The sequence below is a fragment of the Glycine soja genome, chromosome 6 (genome assembly GCF_004193775.1).
Source record: "Glycine soja cultivar W05 chromosome 6, ASM419377v2, whole genome shotgun sequence".
NCBI lineage: Eukaryota > Viridiplantae > Streptophyta > Magnoliopsida > Fabales > Fabaceae > Glycine > Glycine soja.
The window spans coordinates 12605867-12623588 of NC_041007.1; the positions used below are offsets into that span (position 1 = coordinate 12605867).

Genomic DNA, 17722 nt, shown 5'->3' on the forward strand with positions numbered 1-17722 from the left:
TAATTTTGAGCAATTAATTCAAAGCTATCGCGAACCCAAGCAGCAACAGGGGATCTTTGCCATCCACGGTTCCTGCGAATTCCAAAAGGACAAAAACATAAAAGAAAAATCCACAAAAGTTGGTAGCTTCCTTCCTTCTTCAAACGCAACGAAGTTTCTTTCCACTTTCAAAATTCCCACCCGCCCCTTTGTTCTCTCCGTACAACATCATCACCCCTGATTCTGGGTCATTTAAATCCCCGAATTTCATCATTCGTTATTTTCATCGTTTTTTTGCCTCTTATTTCATCCAATTCTCGCTTTTTCAACGATCACAGTGTTGACCCTTGATGGGTTTTTCTCGTCGATCATAAGCATACCCGGGTTTGTGAAAAAGGTTTCTCCTTTCCACGTGTGGCTTCACTTGTCATCGATCCTGAGCTCCATATAGCTTGCAACGCTGTGGAACTGTGTACTTTGTTGCTCCTTTTCTCTGTTTCCCCGTGTGTCAATTCAGCTTAGGCCATAACTGGATCACATGAAAATGAAGCCTTCTTCTTCCAATGAAGAAAACCATGACGTGGAAAATGCCAAGTTGGACAAAGTCAAAGTTAGAACTCCAAGGAATGGAAGGGTAGTTAAATTGCACAATCAGGCCTTGTTGTCTGGACTTGCATATTGCTTTTCCTCATGTGGCATGATATTGGTCAACAAGTTTGTACTTTCTAGCTATGATTTTAATGCTGGGATATCCTTGATGTTGTACCAGGTATTTTTTTTATTTGGTGTACATTGAATCTTTTACCCTTTTGTGCATTGTGTAGTGATGTTGAAGTTGCTTGAGCTGGATTGGTTTTGACACTTTTTTTGTGTGGATGCAGAATTTAATTTCAGTTGGTATTGTTTACGTGTTGAGCCTTCTGGGTTTAGTTTCAACTGAGCCGCTGACATGGAGATTGATCAAGGTCTGGTTGCCTGTGAATGTTATATTTGTTGGAATGCTCGTTACAAGCATGTTTAGGTATGCAGTCTTCAACTTTATGGCTTCTGTAATAATTTCATTCTCTCTTTTGTTGGAATATATTGATTGTCTTACCAAAGGGGGATGGTTGTGGCAGATGCCATGTGACTGGCTTTTTACCATTCAATGTTTCATCTGCTACTAGTTCTATAGATGCTAATCTTTTCTCATGTGTAATGTTTGCCTTTTTTTAATAATTGTCTAATGCTAGGTATGAAAATACATTGATTTAAAAATAATATTTTGCGGAATGTGCTTAGAGAGATTCCATCTATGTGAGTAATGTGTGTAATCATGAAATGGAAACATTTTGATTATATTTAGAGGAGAATTATTCTTTTTTGGGAGCATGGAGTTCTAAAGTTAAACTAACTTTTTATCGTCAAACATGTGATCTTGACATTTATTATCTGTGCCGGTGTCAATATATGGACTGAAATTACAAAAGAGCAGTTTGTTACTCTCTCTTGCTTGCTTGCAATACTTTACTTATCCATTTGTTTTATGTGCAGTTTGAAATACATTAATGTAGCCATGGTGACTGTCCTGAAGAATGTTACTAATGTCATAACCGCCCTTGGTGAAATGTATTTGTTCAAGAAGCACCATGATGGCAAAGTCTGGGCAGCTTTGTTTCTAATGGTATGTTGAAGAGCTTGACATATGAATCCTGTAGTCCCTTTATTTTTGGCTGTTCGAGACCCTGACTGTGATGTAGAATAATGAATTCACATATTATACCTTGACAAATAAATCTTGCAATCCCTTTATTTTGTCTGCATCTCCTACAACCATTACTCTTGCCGACAAATTGTTTTATTATAGTTGTCCAAGGATGTTGTTGCTATGGGAAAGATGTTACTACTTGTCTAATCATAACCCTGGATTGGGGTTGGTGTTTTAGGATGGTAGCCAGGCTTACTTGAAATTTGTATGTTGAATTCTGTTAAATTTACTTGCTGGACTGTCACAACTGATATGCGGATTATTATGCAGGGTTCTATCCTGCTTCCAGCAATGCATTTATTATTGGGTGGCTTGTCTGTTTCGATTTCGTACTTACTGTAAACATCTTTTATTTTGTTGGACTCCTGTGGCTGTTTACCGTAAAGACTGTCTTGAAACTATGCATCAGTTGGCTTCTTGCCTTACAAAACAAGTTTTTGTATAAAGCAGCCTGAAAGAGTTTCCCTTTTTCCTTGCAGATCATTTCAGCAATAACTGGAGGGATTACTGATCTCTCTTTTAATGCAGTTGGCTATGCTTGGCAGACAGTAAACTGTTTCTTAACTGCATCATATTCGGTAAGTATTGATGTTTTGTGATTTTAAGATTCATTGTCATAATGAGTTTCATTCTTTTTTAATTCCACTTTCCCTCCCTTTCTATCACTTCCTGAATGTCTTTCAAACAAAATTTCAGCAGAATACTGTAAGATGTAAGTTTACAATAAGTTTTATTCTGTTTGTGGTGCTGTTTTGCTCGTATAACTTTTAGTCCTTGACTTGGGAGTTAGGATATTAATCCAATATGATTGTATATGCATAAATTCAATCATGTTTTTGTCTTACTAAAGTCTATCATTGTTTGTCTTTGATCACTGTGTTAGATAACCTATTTGTTGGTTACAATCAGCAGTTAGTTACAAATTTACAATCAGTGAAAGGTATCACATGTATAGAAGAAGAGAAGAGAGGAAAGGGGTGAGAGAATTGGGAATTTTGGGCATTAAGAGGTGCAAACCCTCAAAGTTCTGCAGTGTTGTAATCAGGGGAGGTTTTCCGTATTCTTTGTAATAAGATATCAGGTTTCTATCACATTGTAATGTTCTCATGTTTTACTCTTTCAGCCCAATTCAATACTTCTGGTTGCTTCAATAATGATCTGAACATATGCCATCGCTAAAACTTTTGGTGTAATAGTCACATTATGTATAATATCACCACTTTCAATCGTAACATACAAGTCTATATAACATAGAAAAGCAGGATGCTTGTGTGACATGCATGTGTAGGATGAACCAAATCCTCATTGAATTTAACTTTTCCATTATCTTCTTGTGCATGTTATCCTGGTCATAGTGTATCCCTGGTCCCTAGGACTCTCCATCCCTCTGTGCTAAGGACTGGCTTAGACTTGGTTGAAAGACAAAGTAAAATTAAATGAAAAATGTTCTATGAATTGATATAGTTCATCATAGGCGAAGCGAATTGATCAGTTTATCTGATCAAACTTTCCAACATGAAGACAAATTATTCATCACCTATTCCTGGCGAGAAGAGACTCAACGCATTTCAGTTTGTTATGTTAATTGCTTTTTGGGGTTTCTAGAATCATATTACTCAATTACTTCTACACTTTTGTGCAGAAGGTTTAGTTTGGTTTTGATTTAAAAGGATAATATACTATGGTATAATGTGTATATGTAGATGGCACTGAATTTAGCTTTTAATCAAGTTTGCTGATTAATCAATTGTTTTTATTTTGTTGCTGCAGTTGACGCTTCGAAGGGTCATGGATACAGCAAAGCTAGTTACAAAATCTGGAAATTTAAATGAGTTTTCGATGGTCTTGTTGAACAACACCCTTTCTTTGCCTTTGGGAATTTTCATGATAATTGTTTTCAATGAAGTGGATTATCTCTTAACAACGTGAGTTTTTTTCCTACTTTTTTGTGATTGACATCAATATTATGTGACTGGCATGCTTCATTTTCTATTAGGTTATGTGATCTCAGGTTATAATGTAAGACAGAACTTAGATACAATTCCATTGGTGCTGTTTGTATTATTCTCCTATCAAAATTGGACTTTCACCTTGAGAATTTGTGTAAAAAAGGTTTGCATTAAAGAATTATGCAGATTACCGAGGTAAAACTCCAATTCTGATTGGATAACAATGTAAACATTGTCTAAGGCATTGTATTTAAGTTTTGTCCTAAAATGTATCATGAAGAGAACATCCCATTTTTACTTTTTGCCTTCTGTTTTTCTTTATGCATACCTGTATCTGGAATCGCAAGAAATGTGATTTTATGTCATAAATTGCTTAGGTTATGTCCATGGCAGATATAAAAACTTATTCACTATGTCATTCTTTTTCTAATATTATGTATTTTAATTTACAGGCCACTTCTGAGATTGCCTAGCTTTTGGCTGGTGATGACCTTCAGTGGATTTTTGGGTCTAGCAATCAGTTTCACATCCATGTGGTTTCTTCATCAGACAGGAGCTACAACTTACAGGTGAGATCAGAAGTACCAATTGCTCACTCCCCCAAAAGACGAAGAGAGAATAATCCATATCCACCTTTTATCTCCAATACCTAAATGTAGTAAATTAAATTCCCTAGGCCCTAGCAGTTTCTTTTGAAATTGGACTTCATGAATAGAAGGACTGATGTCATGGACAATGTGTGTCCGAAGCTGTGTGTATTTTGGTTTAGACTAGCATCTTTATTGTTCTAGGACGGTACTATGGCTTAGTGTTGGCAGGATCTCATTTGAAGCAAACAAGTCTTTGCCTCCCTGGTTTTTGTGAGATGACTACTGAACGATGCATTCACCTTGGTTATAAGTTTATAACTCATGAATTATTGTTGGAGCAAATATTTTTATTAGTTGTAGATTCTAATCTTTAATGCATTGCTATATCAGAAAAATACCAGTATGTTAATTTGTTTAGACATATCTAACTAGTTTGCCATCTTCAGTCTTGTAGGTTCACTGAACAAGATACCACTTTCTATTGCTGGCATCCTTCTCTTCAAAGTTCCTACTAGTTTGGAGAACTCCGCTAGCATTTTGTTTGGTTAGTTCTTTAAATTAACTGAACTGAAAGTATTACTATCTTCATCGTCATTGTAGAGTGCATTGAGATAAGTTTGTATTACACTTTGTTTTGTCGCTGAAGCTATAAATGCAATTTGTAGGTCTATTGGCAGGAGTGTTTTTTGCTAGAGCGAAAATCCTGGAGAGATCTCAATCCTGAAGAGCAGTAAATGCCTATGTGATAATTAAAGTTTACACTAGAAGGAATTCTTCCCATCTATAGAATTTGATTTCTGGGTTCAGTTGGACATTCAGTCCAAGTCTGTGAGGTGTTGTCAAGAGATGGCATCAGCTTAACTCTCCCATTCTTTATATATCCAACTTGGTGATGGTTCATGATTCCTTCTCCAAGGGACAGTTTTTGGTCCATGTTCATTTGGATATTCTGTGGAAAGGGCTGTTTGGATTATTGCATTGTCTCTCACTGGGAGGAAAAATTGTCACTAATTTTGTATCATGTGACTTCATTATTCCCATGTATCATCACATTGTGATTTGTTTTATATGAAAATTCTCAATGAAATGAAAAACAAAAAAGAAAAAGTTGATCTTGAATTCTGGGGCAAGGGTAATGCTTTGTCTCCTTTTTCTTTGACCTTTCTTAGTTGTTATTTGATCTTTTTCCATTGAAAAGAAAATTTCAATTTGTTATTTGATATTTTTTCTTTTTGAATGACTCGCAATACAAAAGATTTTTTTTTTATTGGAAAAATATAAAATACTGTTTTTTTTATCTTAATCTGATTTAGTTTAACCCATTAGGACTGGTTTAGTGAAAGAGGAGTTTGAGTAAGTTGCACCAAGTTTTAGGTTATGGTTGTTGTACACACAAAAATCTGGATTTCTAGCTTTATTTAAATTTTTGGACGATAAAAAAATTATATTCTTGATATTTAGTGTTCAAATACAACATAAATAAAAGAGTAATATGGGGGGAAAAAACCCATAACATTAGCTGATAAAAGTTAATATGTTCAAATATAACTAAACATATGAATATTTTATTACATATAAAAATCATTTTTACATATAGAAATTAGAGACGTTAGTGGGGTGGGATGAGGTTGAGGTAGAGTTGGCCAAGCTCGTCGTTTTCGAAGGCACCAAGGCCATCACCAAATTTACAAGCTCTTGATTGGTTCTATGTTTCAATTTGAGTTTCGAAATGAATACTAAATATATAAAAATAAAACTTTTCAAATATGAAAGAATAAATAAAAAAGTTTAATTTAATTAGGAAGCAAAAGTAAAATTCAAATATATGTTAATAACAAAAAACATATTTAATCCAACACTTGAGGTGACTCATGTTAACAAGTTAATTAACCATTTATTTTTATTTCCTTTTCGGTTTTAGGCAAACAGATTAATCTGAATTAGTTATCTAACACTAGAAGAAGATTGAATCTCAACTTTTTGTTTCTTACCTGATCGCATAGATGGAGGCATCACAGGGCAACCATCCAAACCCTAACCCTAACCCTAACCGGAATAATTCCGTTGCGTCGTCGGTGCCGGTGTGGCCAACCATCGACGGCCCATTGGGCCTGTCGGAGGAAGAATCAGTGGGCTACGCTCGCAGGTTCTACAAGTTCGGCTTCGCCCTTCTCCCTCTCCTATGGGCCGTCAATTGCTTCTACTTCTGGCCCGCCCTTCGCCACTCTCACTCCTTCCCCCGCATTCGCCCCTGTATCATAACCTAACCTAATCTCAATTACTTGCAAATTTATGCACTCCTTTTCAATTATTATTATGCATTATTTGCTTCAACTGTTTCTGTTTTCTAATATCTAAGTTCTGTAACTATCTGCTTTAACTGTGAGTTTGTTTGTGACTTGATGCTTTTCGTAACTGTTAGTTTCAATTTTATGTTGCATCCATACAGCTGCATGGTTTCATCTCATTCTTGTTTGTTTATGGTTGAAATGATTGTTGAATGTGCTAACTGGTTTTTAAGTAATTTGGTAGTTAAAATAACGTTGTTGAAGCTTGGTCTTTAACCGAGTTGAGTTGAATGATGTTGTGGAATTTATGTAGTCAACCTCATCTAGTGGAATAGGGCTTTGTTATTGTTGTTGTTATAGTTGAATTAATTGTTGAGTGTGCTTACTGGTTTTAAGTGATTTGGTGGATAAAATAATGTTGCTGAAGCTTTGGTCTTTGACTGAGTTGAATGATGTGTGTGATCCATGTGACCAACTTCTTCTAGTTAAATAAGGCTTTGTTGTTGTTGGTTACAAAATAACAAATTTATTTAGAGACACGTTCCTTTTTTCCTTTTTGCAGATGTTGTTGGATCTGCAATTGGGTTTGCAGTATTTGCGACACTTCTCAGTTCTTGGGCTCTAACATTTGCCATTGGAGGGGAACGTCTCTTCGGCCCTGTTTGGGATCAATTGGTTATGTACAATCTTGCTGATAGGTTAGGCTTAACAGGCTGGAGCTAGTTTTGTTGTGTGGCACCTCTGATACAAAATATTTTGATCCTTTATTACCAGACTTACCTTCTTCCCTGCTCTGCTTCGTGAATTTCATCTGCATTACTTATATACATTTGACTATATTCTGTCATTGAATTAGTAGTGAATTTTATCTTCCTGTCACAGTTGATAGATAACAAGCAATGTTTTGGAAGATGATATAGATCTTGGTGTCTTTACTGCATTTTTTGTGTTATATTATGTTATTTATGCAAGATTCATCATCTCATTTTGGTATGTTGAGGAAGAGAAGACATCATACAGGGATTGGAAGTTTACCCCTTCCCCCCTTAGCTGTCACTTTGTCCTACAAAATTCATACCTCACTAAGCAAACAGAATTTGTACGTTGGTTGTCAAATATCACTAAACAAAATGAAAAGGAAATCCAAATTAATGATCAACCAACCGAGTTTTATCTTACTTTTATAGAAATATAGAATAGAATGCTGCAGCCGTGTTTGTTTTTAGTTTTTTAAAACTAATTTTTCAAACTTTAGTTATGACCACAAAACTATGGCCTCAAACAAAAGTTGCAAGAGGTCACGTGAAAGCTCCACCACATTATGCAAGTTGAGTTCCAATGAGCCAGAACAATCAGAACCTCTTAATCTCAAGCAAAATGGTGTTTCCTTCATATAGACTTTCTTGGAGTGGGAAGTTCTTCAACCCATGATGATGACAATTAGTGGACCATGACAGACTTTAACACACAATTAACTATTATAGTTAGTGCCGTTTTGAGGAGAAAATTGCAACATGCGTATTACAAGGCCTATTCAGAATTTACAGTTCATTTTGCTGTTGTTTTCAATATGTTTCCTTTGTGAAGAATTATGTCTTTACTTTTGCCTTTTCTTTGTTCTAATAATTGTTCCATCGAATTCCCTTTAAAGAACAAGTTTTTTGTTACTGCAACGTGTCCTATGATATTTGTTTCCCGTATTATACGTTCATGTTAATCTAATCAAATGCATATATACATGCATATACAGTAAAATGTAATTTATAATAAGATCATCATAAATGCAACTCATAACTTTTCTATTATCACTTTTGTCTTTTAGTTCGACCGCCATGCTACTTTTTTTGGGGGTTGTTAAAAAAATCAAATTAGATTGTATAATTGTTTGGTTTGGTTTCAATGTTTTGGCTATTTTTTAGTACAACTCGATTCATAATTTGTGAGTTCATGATCCCAAACTATCTGAAATGAACCAAAGCATTCACATCCTAGCGTAAAGTGGGTTAAAACTAATTTGTAAATATTTATTATTTAAGTTTTTGTTACTACAAATTAGATAAACAGTGCATAACTAAATAATTTTATGTGGAACACTTTAGGACATGTATTATAGTTAATAGAGTGAATAAAGTATTAGTGTAAATTGAGAAAAAGAAAATTAACTATCTACAACTAAAGTATTAGTATTACCTAATAAACCATTAAACCGATAACTATATTTTAATAAATATAAACCGATAACTAACAGATGGTTTTCATGTGATGCATGTTTGATTTTTTAAATTAGGTCTGAATTCAAGTGTTGTGTAAAGAAAAATCACATTCAGAGAGATTAATCTTACAATATTGCAAGTTGGTTTGGATAAGTTAGTTTACACTCGATTGTAATAATTTACCAGAGTTTTTAATGCAGTCATTATTTGAACACAAAAAAATGATACTATATATGCTTATATATATGTAATTTGAATTTTTTTATTTTTTTATTTTATCCTTTTCACATGATAACATTTTATTGTCCCATTTTGGTATTTAAAATACAATTTCCTTTTCAATACGTTCATTCTCCTTACGGAAAAGTATATGATAATAACAAATGAATAAAATGCTCTGTCTATAAAAAAAAATGGATAAAATAATATAATCCTCCAAGTTGCTTTCGCGTAGATTCAGGCCCTTTTATTTGGGCCTTGATGTGTACCCATCCCAGTCTTGTAAACACAAAGGTTGTTGACAAAAAGAAAAAAAAAACGAAATAGAAATGTTTAAAATCAATCAAAAACACTCTTTGAAAAGAAACCGCGGTTGGCGAGGATCGAATGTGGGTCGTCATATACTACCACGACTTGATGCTTGTATTCCAACTTTTTTATTATTTATTAGGTATCAACATATAGTCACAAATTTTTGGACATACCTAAACTCTGTTCTAAGCAGCAATGTTATAGAGTGAAGATGCAGCTCACACAGAAAATGCCATTGATTTATTTATTTATCATAACAAGGGCTAAAAATTAAACATTAGACAGCAAACTGATGCAAAATAAATATCAATTCATTTTATACGTAATTTGAAAATCGAAGGGTATTCTCCAGCGTTTCATCATATTAGCGCAATTCTTAAGAGAAAATTTTCCGTTGCCCCAGTTCCTTTCTTTTAATAAAATGGGGAATGTGTGTGGTTTTCAACCTAGTCCCATGGTTCGGGACTTTCATATATAGGAGAGATTGCATGGACAAATGCTTGACATATTAGTTTAAATAAAGTTGTAATCTTTGAATGGTGAGAAGTTTGAGCCTAATTCTTTTGTCCGTTATATATAGGTAATCATCAAAGCCATCAGCAACCGTGATGGAAATCAATATTCATTAAGGAAAACATGTGAAGGTTGCAACAACCCGCCAGAAAGAAACAATTCAATGACATTGAAAATATTTCCAAAGAAGTTGTGATCATGTGATTCATGTCTGTTACAGTTTCAGGCTCATAATTGCAATTTATAACCTGGGTTCTGGATTGGATTAATAACTGGCAGCTTAATTTTCGGTGAAAATCTGTTACACAGTTTACAGTTTAATCCTTTGGCAATTAGGTTTTACTAAAACTCTGATACAATGATTATGACTCTGATCCATTGGTTAAAGTCCTTCCAAGATGGTATGACTCTCCAGAATGTAATTGATGCAATGGCCTACACAATAAAGTGCCTTACATTGTCATAAAACTAGAAACTATAAAGTGAAATGCAATTGTGATATTACATTAGCCACAAGACCACAAACACATGATATAAATAGTAGTACCGTGCAACAAATTACAGAAAGTCATGAATCATGATATAATACTCTTTAATTAATAGTTAACTGTAAATGATATCCAACACTGCAGAAGTCAAATCACTAACACCATCAAGTTCTGACTCAGAAAGTGAGACAACCTTCCTCTTGATCTTCTGAACCGATTCCAACGTGTCAGAAGGTATGGAAGTGAGTGGTCCTGACCCAGGATTTTGGCTGTTAAACACAGAGAACACAGTTGCAACTTGTGCACCACGATTCAGCAAGAAGTGAAACAACCCTTTGGGGATCACAAACACATCACCAGCCCTGAGAATCTTCTGGAAGAGCTGGTTCCGAGTGTCAAGAAACGCAGCGACTACATCACCTTGGCTGACATAGATCATCTCAGTGGCTCTTGGATGATTGTGGAGGTTCACAAGGCCATCCACTTCAATGTCACTTCTACCAATCGCGAGGCCGAGTGCGTTGAGCCCCGGAAACTTGGAAGCTGTAACAATTTTAACTAATGAACCTAACTTGTCTCTTGAACCTGGCTTGCTTAGTTCCATGCTCTTGAAATCATGTGCAATTGTGTTATTTGGGTTCTCGCAGGGGAAGCCATTGAGGAATATGGTTTGCTTTTGGGGAGGAATTGTAGGGCAATAGTCCTTCACATTGTCACATTCTGCTAAAGAAACATGTGTGTGGCTAATGGCTATGCCTATAAGAAACATTAGGGAGAAGGAAAAATGAGACTTTATCTTCATCTTGAATTGGTTTTTTGCTTACTTAGTCAATATTGTTTAGTCTGGTTCAACATTATATAATATATGAACATGTGTAAGCTAAGGTGTCGATGATGTGACGAATCTTTGCCAATGAAACAAGTTATGACAACATTCTTGGAGTTCACTGCTTGATTAGCCAGTGTGATGCATTGCTTGCAAGAAACATTATGCGATCTAATGGATCGGCTTAGAACAGTAGAACTTGTTGTATTCATCACTAGTATATATGACAGCAGCAGAATGTGATGGGTTTTGAGCATGAATTAATGAATTTATTTATTCGGTTTAAAAATGGAAGAATTCAAATAAATCAACATGTCAATTTTTAGGTCATGTTTCTACTTTTGGCAGTTGATGTCTCGAACCGAATAAGGCTGTGAATTGTGATGGTTGGAGGAGAGCAAACCCTTTATTATGTGCACGGTTCCTACGCCATTGAAAATAATCGATCGTAGAAGAAAACTGTGATTATTTTGTTATAGCTAGTACTAGTATGGTTATTTTATTCTATTGCATTACTCTGTACAAAAAATATTAACACTATAATTTCTCAGTATTCACATTTTAAAATATAAATATTATATTATAGGAAACTACGCCATAGTTTTCTTTTCTTTTCAAATAAATTTACGGGTCAAGATCTCGACAAGTAAAAATATTATTGTTACCGTCATCATCGATAAAAGAATTCTTTTCCTAGTTTATCTATACAATTAAATGCGTGCACATATAAAATGATGAATAATAATAAAATAATTTCCAGACTTTATGCTAATCCCTTATTCTATTTAATACAAGTTGAAACACTTTAATATATCCTTGTACTATGTAAATAATTTCCTGGCCTTATTCATGTCCGTCATTATACCGATGCCCATCAGAATCATATAACCTAGGAATAGTGAATTAATGACTTTCGCAAATTTCCGTATTAGAAAAAAAAATTGAAAGACCTGATCTGATTCAAAATTGTTTTGTTCAATGAATTGGTTCACTCTATATTCAACTTTGGGCTCTCCAACCAAGAATAAACTGCCCTATACAACAGTAACAAAAAAATGTTAAAAAAACCATCTCGTTGAGTAAAACAAAAGAATCACTTGCTTCCCCGCTAACCAAACCAATGTGCATTGAAACTCCATGTTCTATAGCCACCAACCGTGGCGAGAGAGGGGGCACAATATCAATCAAATAATACTCTGCACGTTCCAATCACAAACCTTACTCATCAGATTATATGCCCGTGCCACCCAAAATAGGAAATTGTCACCTTAATTCAGGCTTCAAAACCCAGTTCAATTCAGCTCAATTTGTTGTGCCTCACAAAAATAATATACTTAAGCAACACTGAAAACTGCTTCATCAAATCATAATGTGAGCAAAAGCCTGCTTTTTCCTTTGCTGGAACTTTGAACCATCCAGGATCCATATAGCAGATCAGGAAGCTGAACACCAGGATGAATAGCTATTGTTCCGCAACTCAGGACATGGAACAGGGAAAACCTCGGTGGCAAAACCAGAGACATATTCACAACGCCATCTCGCAGATAAGGCTACACCATGTAGGGTAATGTTTTTGAAGCACAAGCCTTCAAATGATGAACCCTCTACACCTTCCAAAACCGGGGCTTTTGTTGAATTTACACTGACCACATTACTGATTAAAATGTCTTTGAATCTAGGAACAGCTTTTGGATCCCACCCATCATCAGGGTGGTCATTTGAACCTCTACTGAACCTAATGGGTATCTTCACTCTCTCCATTCTTATATCACTAATACTAACATTTGTTATGTAGCCTCCTCTGCCTTTGTCAGATTTTATGCGAACACCAGCTGCAGAATCCCACACGTGCAAATTCTCAATTGTGATATTTGAAATTCCGCCAGACATTTCACTACCTATGCCTACTCCAGAACAAGTTGGGGTAGTGCCTGATATTCTTCTTACTATAATATTTGTGCTAGGATGGGCCATGGTTATTCCATAGTGATCCCAACCACTCTTAATGGCTACAAGATCATCCCCACTTTCTATGTAGTTATCTTCAATACATACATTGGTACTTGAGTCTGTATTGTTTAAAAAGGAAATTCATTAGTGAGGAACTATATAAGGTGATTTGCGTCGATCATTTGAACACAGCAGAGCAGGATAACAGAATGGAAGAAAAGAGGATAAAGAGTAACAAGGGAGAAAGGCAAACCTGGGTCTATGCCATCAGTATTTGGGGCATTAAGAGGAGCCAAGATTGTCATCCCTTTGACCACAACATTGCTGAATCAAAACACGGCAGCTTATTCAATTTCATCAGGCGTTTGTGGTTACAAAGGCTAAAAACACACTAGTGCGAACTGAACCAAGTTCTTACAGTATCAGACAACAACAATTAGATAGGATATAATTGTGCACAATATTATTTTACCCCCAATAAATTGAACTGAATTGTGGGCAAGTAGCCTCCCAAAAATCACAAAGGATGTCTCTGGTTAAATAGTTTAATTAAGTACTTATTCAACAAGTCTTATCACATTAAGATCCTTTTAGAATAAACTTCTCTATAAGCAATTATATAAGAAAAAAAAAAGAAAATAAATTGAGCTTCTTACATAAACTAAAATCAACTTATGCACTTCAGTTTTTGGATAAGTTAGATGAAAAAGTTTCTAACCTACTTATTTTCTACTGTTATAAGTGTTTATTGATAAATTTATCTAAACAAAGCCTAAGACTTATATCACAAGCGCTTGAGTCAGAGTAAAATTGTTGCAATTGAATTGGGGGTTTGGAAAATATTACTAGTCCTCCAACAAAACTGCTAACTGCATTTGAAGTCTTGTGATGCCATTTGTGAGTCTTGACTTATAGCTGACATTTTGTTTTAAGATATAATATAATAATATTGTACTCCTAGGAATGACATCTCCAGTAATCGAGAATGTTATTTCTGAGTAAATTCAAAAATGTATTTGGCTAGATTTTTCTAGGAATCTTACTTTAAAATATTATTTCTGATTAGAATAAAAAGTATAATTTATAGGTGGATTGGAAAATAAAAATGAAGCAAAAATACAGCATTTCCACCCCTTATCATTTGTGTAAAAATTGAAGTAGTAAAACATGAGATTACTACTTTCTTGGAACTGAACAATAGTAAGGAATAATTTTTCAAAGCTTATAACAAATATGAAAATATTGTACATTCCTAAGTTCACATTCCAAAAAATAAATATTTAAACCGTGAAACAAGTCACTGAAGTGAAAATGTATAGCCAAAAAGATCAAACCTGCAGTAAACAGGATGGATGGTCCAAAAAGGGGAATTTCGAAAGGTGAGGTTCGATATAAGAACATTATCCGAGCTGATTAGCTCAAGGAGGTGCCCTCTCGTGTGCTCCAATGTTCTGTTCCACCAAAGTTCCCACCACATCCTTCCTTGACCATCCACTGTCCCATTTTGTCCTACAAAACCACATAACTAATAAAATGCCTGCCAACAATATGTGAACCGCATACTCAATTATTTCAACTAAATAATCTCGTCTTTTTCCTTTCTAATGGAATCACTAACTTAGTTGAAATTAATGAAATAGCAGTGAAATATGTAACTAACTTTTTTGTCTGGAATAGTCTGTGGAGTCCCACAGACTTGATATAATTAATGCAAATTGACATTTCGCCCTCATAAACTACTTTGCTAACAATTAACATATTGTTCATCCCAGGAGGGAATTTTATTTGTTCTCTTCCTCTTCCCACGATTAATTTGTTGTTGCACGGAATAAGCTCTTGTGCTTTACCTGTAATGACAACATTGCTAATGCCATTTCCATGTATAAGGCTAATATGTCTTCCTCCTAGCCTCTCTCTGCCTCTTCCATACGATGGCAATGGCTCAATTATTGGCCATTCTTTTGGGTCCTGTGGATCAAAATTTAAATTAATAAACAAAACCATACTTTCACCAAATTGTCAGAACCATAATTAACATCAAATTTAAGGCATTTACAGAATAAACAAAAAAAAAAAGTTATTAAACAGGCATGATTTGGTCGGCAGTAGTCGGTACCATGTGGTTGCTAATTGTACCATTTGTCGCAGCACGAGTCAAAAAGCAATTTCTCACCTTTTTTCTGAAGAAAAATCCAAGAAAAACTGCAAAACTACAATTTTCCGATAAAAAAAATGTAGATGACTTTTGAAAGGACGTAAATTTATTATATTTTTTCATCAAGAAAAAACAACAAATCGGAACCACATGCGAAACCGAAGCTGCACCCACGTATTCCTCCGTCAACCCAGCCGGCTATTATCATTTTTTTTATTGAAACAAAATAAATTAATTTAAACACGCATAAATTCGTAAATTCAAAAACAAAACAAAAGAAATATAAAATATAAAAAAAGTTGGAACCTGAGAGGCGAGAATAACGGCACCGTGGTGAAGAAAAAGCGTGAAATTGCTTGTGAGATTGAAACTGCCGGTGAGCCAAGTTCCGGTGGGGATATTAAGCTGGGCCCCACCGCGGTTCTGGAAGCGCTGCATGTACCGAATCGCCCTCCGAAACGATTCGGTATTGGATGTTTTCCCGTCTCCGACGCCGCCGAAATCCTCGATCGACAAGACGACCTTCCTCGGCGGAACATCGCGGAAGAAGCCGGCGCAGGTTGGGGTAGTTGTTGGATAGGGCCCGGGCTGTAGGCCCGAGAGGAACCAAACGGGCCTGGCGGGAAGGTGGAGGGTGAGAAAGGTGACGAGGGTGAAGAGGAGGAAGATGAGGGCCCAGGAGGGTCGGGTACAGGTTCCCAGGACCACGGCTCCAAAGGTTGTTTTGCCGGATTCCATATATATAATAGGAATGGAACAGAACAGGGGGTGAATGATTTGATTTTGTTATGGTTGGAAAAGGTGGTGGTGGTGGTGGTGGTGGCGGCGATGGAGGAGAAAAAGAATAGAGAGTGGTGGAGATGGCGCATAGGGTGTGTTGTGAAGCTGGAAGGAAGTGCGTGGTGCACTACTATTTGCATTTCGGTGACCGCGTTTCACACAAAGGAAGGGGAAAATTAAAATAAATTAAAAATTAAAGGAGGGTGGGGGTGGGGCCCAGTTCGGAGATTCGAAGAAAATTTTAGGATACTATTACTATCTCCTTCTGACGGTTTTGTCCGGTCTCTGGGTCAAATCTCTCACCAAAATCATGCGCCGGCCGTTACGCACGCTCTTCTTGCTGCCTCTCAAATAATACTGTTCATAAACTCATCTAATCTAATATAAATCGAAAAAAATTTATTTAAAAAATTTGAATAAATCAAAAATAAAAAATTGGAAAATTAAATTTTTTTATTAGATTCGAATTTGATTTTAGGAACTAAACTTATACATATGTATATATTGTACATAAATTTATAATATCATTCATTTTTATTTTTATTTCTTTATATTTATAAAATTATCATACATATAATTTATATCTATTTATAAAAAAACATATTTAATTTAAAAAAATTATTAATTATTTGAGTTAAGATGCGTAAATATCTACAAGGACATATAAATCAAATATTTAATATTTCAAATTATTTTTTATTATATATCTTATCTTTTATTTAATATTTTATATTAAAAAATAAAAGTATGATTAAAAAAAATCAATCCAATTTAAATTATTTTAAATTACCAATTTGATGATAAATTAATAAGTTTGAAATGACTGGATTGAATTTTTTTTCTCTTTAAAATTAATATAATTCAATCCATAAGTATCCATCCTGTGTTCATGTCTCTCTTCTTTTTTACTTTTTATAGTTAGTGGTCATGTCATGGATAACGTATTTAAGCTATTTTGTAACTAAATCATCTAAGATATGAAATACTAGTAGTTTGTTTATTTATAAAAAATAGAAAAGCAAAAAGTTCAAAATGATTATTTATTTTATTAATTTCGTTTAGTTTAGTCTTTTTATTTTTTAAAAAATTTATTTTAATTATTTATTTTATTTTTATTTGGAATGAACTATTTTTTGTAAAAAATAAAGTGAAGGAAATGAGAGAAAAGTGAATAAAAAAAGTTTATTTTAAAATGATGAATGACGTTAATCTTAAATAAATTGAAGACTTAAATTGAATAATAAAAAAAAATATCAAACTTACCAAAAAAAATAAGATAAAAGATCAAATAAATTTTTGAAAAAGATAAAATATTAAATTAAGTAAAACAATAAATAAATAATCAAATTGAAATTTTTAAAAATTAAATAATCAAATTAAATTAAAAATAAATAAATAATCAAATAAGTCATTTAGCCTATAAAAAATTGTAAAATAATATTTATCTTTATTAATTATTAAAAAGTTAATTGATTTTATTAAATTGATAGATTGATCATCACATATATATTAAATTTGTTGACTTTATAATATTTATCTCTTAAAAATATACTTAAAATGATTTTTTATTGATTGGTAATTGATGTAAATAGTTTTAAGTTTGCTTATATTAATTAGATAGTAAATAATTTTATATTAATATAATTTTTATATAATGTACTGTATATGCGGGAGACTAAGGGACAAGGGGAAGTTGATGTATTTGAATTATTC

General features: G+C 34.1%; 4 protein-coding genes across 4 annotated transcripts; 2 read left to right on the top strand and 2 right to left on the bottom strand.

The window, feature by feature from the left end:
- On the top strand, positions 1–5384 carry LOC114415785 (GDP-mannose transporter GONST1-like). The gene is made up of 8 exons (XM_028380633.1): positions 1–748; positions 861–1000; positions 1513–1642; positions 2206–2304; positions 3497–3651; positions 4128–4244; positions 4712–4809; positions 4931–5384. The coding sequence occupies exons 1-8, from the start codon at positions 518–520 to the stop codon at positions 4987–4989; spliced, it is 1029 nt and encodes a 342-aa protein (XP_028236434.1). The 5' UTR covers positions 1–517; the 3' UTR covers positions 4990–5384.
- Positions 5385–6176: 792 nt separating this feature from the next.
- On the top strand, positions 6177–7493 carry LOC114415786 (probable gamma-secretase subunit PEN-2). The gene is made up of 2 exons (XM_028380634.1): positions 6177–6518; positions 7116–7493. Exons 1-2 carry the CDS (start codon positions 6269–6271, stop codon positions 7274–7276), a joined length of 411 nt encoding a protein of 136 aa, XP_028236435.1. The 5' UTR covers positions 6177–6268; the 3' UTR covers positions 7277–7493.
- Positions 7494–10209: 2716 nt separating this feature from the next.
- LOC114415788 (germin-like protein subfamily 3 member 4) lies at positions 10210–11145 on the bottom strand. The gene has a single exon (XM_028380637.1). The coding sequence runs from the start codon at positions 11098–11100 to the stop codon at positions 10414–10416; it is 687 nt and encodes a 228-aa protein (XP_028236438.1). The 5' UTR covers positions 11101–11145; the 3' UTR covers positions 10210–10413.
- Positions 11146–12020: 875 nt separating this feature from the next.
- LOC114415787 (probable polygalacturonase) lies at positions 12021–16183 on the bottom strand. The gene is made up of 5 exons (XM_028380636.1): positions 15536–16183; positions 14922–15042; positions 14409–14583; positions 13328–13398; positions 12021–13193 (listed from the first exon to the last, which is right to left on the bottom strand). The coding sequence occupies exons 1-5, from the start codon at positions 15965–15967 to the stop codon at positions 12559–12561; spliced, it is 1434 nt and encodes a 477-aa protein (XP_028236437.1). The 5' UTR covers positions 15968–16183; the 3' UTR covers positions 12021–12558.
- Between the last annotated feature and the right edge of the window lie 1539 nt (positions 16184–17722).